We start from the raw sequence: 6000 nt of genomic DNA on the forward strand, positions 1-6000 counted from the left end.
ACAACTTTTTTAGCTTCCTTCTTTGCTATCATATACTTCTCCAAATTCTCATTATCACGACTCTTACTTAGATTTCTATAACACTCTCTTTTAACCTTAATAGCTAATTTGACATCCTCGTTCCACCATGATGTATCCTTACCTAGTGGTGCACCGCCTTTAGACTCACCCAATACCTCCTTAGCTACTTTTCTCATACCACCCGCTATCTTATTCCACATTGATTCTGAATCCTCCTCGAGACACCAATCAACTTCCTTAACTACCTGCTCTACAAACATTCCTTGTTTAGCTCCTTTCAGTGCCCACCACTTAATTCTAGGATCTATCCTATGTCTATCCCTTTTGCGGCATTGTCTAATTCTAAGATCTAAAATTAAGACTCTATGTTGTGTAGCTACACTTTCTCCTGGTATAACCTTACAATCGATGCAACAACCCCTATCTCTCTTTCTAAGTAGGAAAAAATCTATCTGACTCGTATTAACCCCACTTTTAAATGTTACTAGGTGAGACTCCCTCTTCCTAAACCAAGTGTTTGCTAAGATCATATCATAGGACAAACAAAAATCTAAAATCCTTTCTCCACTTTCATTTCTTTCTCCTATACCATAGCCTCAATGGATATTCTCAAATCCATCCCTACTAATGCCTACATGTCCATTAAGGTCACCGCCGATGAAAAGCTTTTCTCCATAAGATGTCTCTTGTACTACTCCATCTAAATCTTCCCAAAATTGATGCTTAATGGAATCTTCTAAACCTACTTGAGGTGCATAAACACTAATAATATTAATAATATCCGTACCTAATACTAATTTAATAAGTAAAATTCTATCACCCTTCCTACGGACCTCAACTACATTATCTATAAACTGACGACTCATAGCAATCCCTACTCCATTCCTATTCCTATTTATTCCTGTATACCAAATCTTATATCCCCAAGGTTCTATCACTTTAGCTTTCTCACCTACCCATTTGGTCTCTTGAAGACATAAAATATCAATCTTTCTCCTACACATAACATCTACTAACTCTACCAACTTACAAGTTAAAGACCCTATGTTCCAAGTGGCTAACCTAATTTTATGGTCTTGGACTAACTTCTTTACCCCCACCCGTCCAACAAAGTGAGGGAACCCTTGCCTATTTGACACCACACCCGGGCGCCGGTGTGACGCGTCGCTTCTGGGCGACGACCTAGCAACCCTTGCACATTTATCACTGCCTCCGGGCCTAGAGAGTACAGCGCGTCGCTCAGTAGGGAACGCCCCAACGAAATTCTCATATTGGTTCATTTTCATAGGATATGACAAAGTTTTTATGCTGGCTGTCACAGGCCTACCGCAACCCTCCTCCTTTATCCGGGCTTGGGACCGGCAGTGTATAACTACACAGGCGGAGTTACCTTTAACATATATATATATATATATATATATATATATATTACACATGAAATGGTGAAAAAACAATGGCTCACAACTGATGAAAATAAGGGAGCTTTAAAAATCGTAGAAAACATTATATTTGAGTCGACTTTAACATATAAAAATAGTAAATAAAACATACTAAACATAATTTAAAGGTTAGATTTTGCATTTGGATCTTAGTTCTAAACTCAGCTCGTTTAACTCATGGCTAAGAGTTCCAGCTCAGGTCAGCTCGCGAGGGGAGTGAGTTGAGCCTGAATACCCTTTGTTTGGTCATTTATTTCATTTATCAGCCTTACATAGGTCCAATCCGAAATGCAAAACAAATAGGAGGATGAAATTTACATAGCATGGATAAGAAACACATAACAAAGAAAGAAGACTGAAGCAGTAGCGGATCATGTACCTAGGTGTACAGGATTTAATCAGATCCATTTTTATAGTTTGAATATTGTCTTTTGCTTTGGATCTACGTAACTTGTTCAATTTGATAATTTATTAGATTAGATTTCTTTCTTAATTTGTGTCTATCAAACAGGAAACTTAAGCTCATCAGGGTTAGATTCTCCTCATCTATAAATAGGTGGAAGATGACAGTTTTAAGAATTGAGATTTTTGTTATTTAGTTTCCAGTTTTAAGTTTCAAGTTAATTTCCTGCTATTCATTGCATTCGTTTTCAATTTCTATCTTTTCGTAGATATTGTTAGAAATTCGTAGATAATTCATAGTTTGGGCAGTTTTCTTCTGTAAATCTGGCAACGGGTTTCATCAGAGGCCATCCAAACTTTGAAAACTAATGGAGAGCAATCTTATTTGCAGCAGAAAGCAATCTTATTGCAGCAGAAAACAAACCAAGCTAAATTATGCTTTGTTTCTGCACAATCCAATGAGGATATTTGTTCACAAAAAAAGAAAAGAAGACAATTACAACAACTGGTCATGCAATGTAATACATAGGATTAGGGTGCTTGAATGATCTGGTAGCTATGGCAAAGCCCAACAGATCACTCCACTGGTCCCCAGAGCTCCCATGGATCCGATAGCCCTCCCCTTCAAGCTCCATCCTCTTCTCGGATTTATAAAGTACAGCAGGCTTTCCATGATCCTCCTGGCCTCTGAATTACCAAATTCAGCATCAAATTTATAATTTTGAACGAACATATTAAGATGGTTTAACGACAAATGTTTGAATTTCTGATTGATCATAGAAAAAAACTGTGATAAACTGGGTAGAGTGCATAATAGAGCATAATGCAATATCCCAACTATACTGCTTTTCTAAATAAATAATAGGTATATTAAAAAACCTATCTACGAAAAAAAAATTGGATTTCATAAATGATAGATTCATAAAATCGATGCCATACTCCACAGTTGGTCAAGATTTGACTTCAGCAAGTTCTTGGTGTCTCCAGAATTATCTGAATCTTGACCACTGGACTAAAATTCATAGCTTAAATTCAAGGGCACAGCTGATCTAGGATATACAGATCCAAGTCCAGATCTGAGTCTAAATCTGGGATAATATATCAAGTCTGAACTCACCACATTTCAACACCATCACAAGAGGATGTTTCTGGCAACTACATCATTGACACCATATTTTGGCAAAATCATAATTTAGAAATAGATGGAAATGGTGTTTCCATCTCAATGCAATGCACTAAAACGGAGACTAAATCAAGAAACCAAGATCGAATTTTGGAGCTGGACTTTGTATGTTACCTTCAGTCCTGGACCAATATAGACCAAGCAGCACCCGCATAAACCAAACCGAGCTGAACCCATTTACGGTTCCAGGTCTGATCTCCAATCTAGAGGTGGTGACAAAATTCGTAACAATTTTCATTGTGATAGTGAGTACCTTAGAATGAGCCTCTTCCAAGAGTTATATCCAGCAAATAAGAGGTTAGACTCTGTAATATTCCGTTGGTGTTGGCTACGTCCTGTCAACAGGAACAGCTGAAATCCCAAACTTTTAAGTTCCTTGTATAGTTTTAGGCTCTCCGGCAGGGCTGGCGCTTCCCCCATCTCCACCCATTCGTCGAAAGTGGTCTCGTTGAAAGGCTTTGTCCTGAATTCAGCAACGACACATGAACATGGATTTAGGGTGTTTGGACAGGAACATTTAACACTTTAAACACAAAAGGGCTGGTTTAAACAGTGGAGACATTTTTTTTTTTTTTGGATAACAAGGAAAACCACCTCACTCACTTGTGAGGTCATTGGTATAAAATCTCGAGGTCTCTCTTGCCCACCACAGAGTAAACACAGTTTTTACCTCATGGCAAAAGATGCACATCTGTAGGATTCGAACTTGTGACACCCCTTTAACTTGGTAACATTCACGAGTCACCTCTACCAGATAAGTAGAGAAATATGCATATACGTCGTTGAACGTTCAAGAGAAAATATTACCAAACATGGGTTTCCTCTTATAAAAGCAGGCTTCCGAGAGTTGTCACAAATCATGTAATAAATATCAGTGATAAAGTCGTGATTTCATTGCACCAAAAAGATAAAATTAATGATCAAAATTTTGCAGCGTAGAGAGAGTGTTTGGTGTTTTCAGAGAGAGAGAGAGAGGGCCTCACCCGAAACCATTAGCAGCGTAGTAGGGCAGGTTGGAAAGGAGGGTCTCGTCAATGTCGAAGACCCAAGCGTCCTTCCCGTCTCCGGCGAGCTCGACGGACCGGCCGAATCGGGCAGCCTCGGACGTCGCTACAGCCGTATCGGACGCGTACCGGTCCCCCGTCATGTACTGCTCCACGTACGCGGCGCACCTCTCGGGAACCGTCTTCCACAGCCCCACGTCGTTCGTCTCGACGGCGAAGCGCCAGCTGTTGCAGAACACGCCCTTGTAGGAAGCGTCCCGGCGATCGGCCGAACGAGGAATCTCCGGCACCACATGACGATTCGTCCTGGCGGTGGAGCCGCCGCTGATTCCGACGACGAGGAGGAGGAGGAGGAGCGGCGGAGGAGCCATGGCCGGGGAAACCCTAGAGTTTTCGGGATGAAGAGTGCTCCTTCCCGGTGAAGATCGTCCACTTATAATTGTCTTCTTATTTATTCGTCGGTTTGTCGGTCGAGCTGTTTGTCAGTCCAGGACATAGGATTCAACGACTGAGAAAAATCTAGAGATAATGAACATAAACCAGAAAAAAGAAATATTTTATTCGGAAGGTCCCATTTGGAACCGGATTTTGGATATAGCACAACTCATGTTCCGATTGGGCCTGCTTCATCCTACCAGATCAGTGGCTAGATTGACGGATCTAAGATCCAGATCCAAATTAATTATCTCGTGTACGGATCTTAAGCTGAACAGATTTAGAAATATGTAGTCGGACATTTTCAGATTGGGACCTGACAATATTTTTGTTGGGTCTATATCCATATCCGAATTAAACACAAATCCGCTTGTAAGTTGTTTTTTTTTATAGGGAAATTTTCAAAAACTCACCTAAAGTTTGGGCATTAATAAAAAACGCTCTTAAGTTTTGAATTTTTTTAAAAGGCATCTAAAGTTTTGCACCATAAATTAAAAACAAAGTTTCATCAATTTAACCGTGCTTATGATTAACCCAAGATGAGTTACGAGTTAATTTACTAATTCACCGATCAAAGTCACTCTTTTTTCAAAATGCATTTTCGAAAATATGATGTTGAGGGTAAAAATGGTAATTTCGTATCACATTTAGTGAGTTTTTTAATTAATTATTTTTTAGGTATATTATAAAAAAAATTAAACGTTGGGTACCTTTTTTATTAATGCCCAAAACTGAGTTCCCTTTTTGAAAATTTATTTTTTTATATAAACGGGATTCTTGAAACTGCAACCTAAAATTTGACTTCAGACAAGCGATGATCCGGCCCATATCCGATCCATTTGCATCCCCAGCGTAGAAGCACCCCCACATTGAAACAGGATTTAATTCACCAAAAGATAGATACAGAAGTCATCCAAGACTGGACCAATATCCTACCCATTTTCAACCCTAAAAAATGCTGAAAATGGCGTTGGATATGAGTTGCGCAGCTGACCCACATCCATATCGGTTCTTGATGAAATTGAGCAGGATCCATCTGAGAGACAGATATAAATTATGGATAGACACTTAAACAAGGTAGTTTGGGGGGTCCAATGTGGGCATTTACTTGATCCGATTTATATGGATCTGGCCTAGAATAAGGCTTGATGATGATGATGATATGTTTTTTAAATACAAATAATTAATGACAATGTAACCCAAATTTACCATAAATTCAAAGGAAATTGCATAAAACAATTGTTAAATGAGTACTATTTAACTCAAGATAAAGGGTAACACAAAAATGTGATGGGTAGTTAAATGTAATACTAAAACATTGGGAAGCTTCTATGAATAGCTGATAAGTTGGGTGGCTTTGCGCGCGCGTGTGTGTGTGTTTTTCTTTTTCAGAAACTAACTTCAACCAAACCACTCAAGAACAATTTGAATTCATTGAGACATTATCATAATTGATCAAAGCAGGTTATATGTCCCCCCCCGAACAGGGCAGTTAGCTACATCTCATGATCGGGGG

The 6000-nt window shown here is 39.1% G+C and overlaps 1 protein-coding gene across 1 annotated transcript; it reads right to left on the bottom strand.

Moving 5' to 3' along the window:
- Window positions 1–2243: 2243 nt before the first annotated feature.
- LOC149820217 (acid phosphatase 1-like) lies at window positions 2244–4514 on the bottom strand. Its single transcript, XM_089982033.1, has 3 exons — window positions 4029–4514; window positions 3299–3508; window positions 2244–2549 (listed from the first exon to the last, which is right to left on the bottom strand). The coding sequence occupies exons 1-3, from the start codon at window positions 4418–4420 to the stop codon at window positions 2372–2374; spliced, it is 780 nt and encodes a 259-aa protein (XP_089838159.1). The 5' UTR covers window positions 4421–4514; the 3' UTR covers window positions 2244–2371.
- Window positions 4515–6000: the final 1486 nt, after the last annotated feature.

This window comes from Nuphar pumila, chromosome 12 (genome assembly GCF_984573655.1).
Source record: "Nuphar pumila chromosome 12, dmNupPumi1.hap1.1, whole genome shotgun sequence".
NCBI lineage: Eukaryota > Viridiplantae > Streptophyta > Magnoliopsida > Nymphaeales > Nymphaeaceae > Nuphar > Nuphar pumila.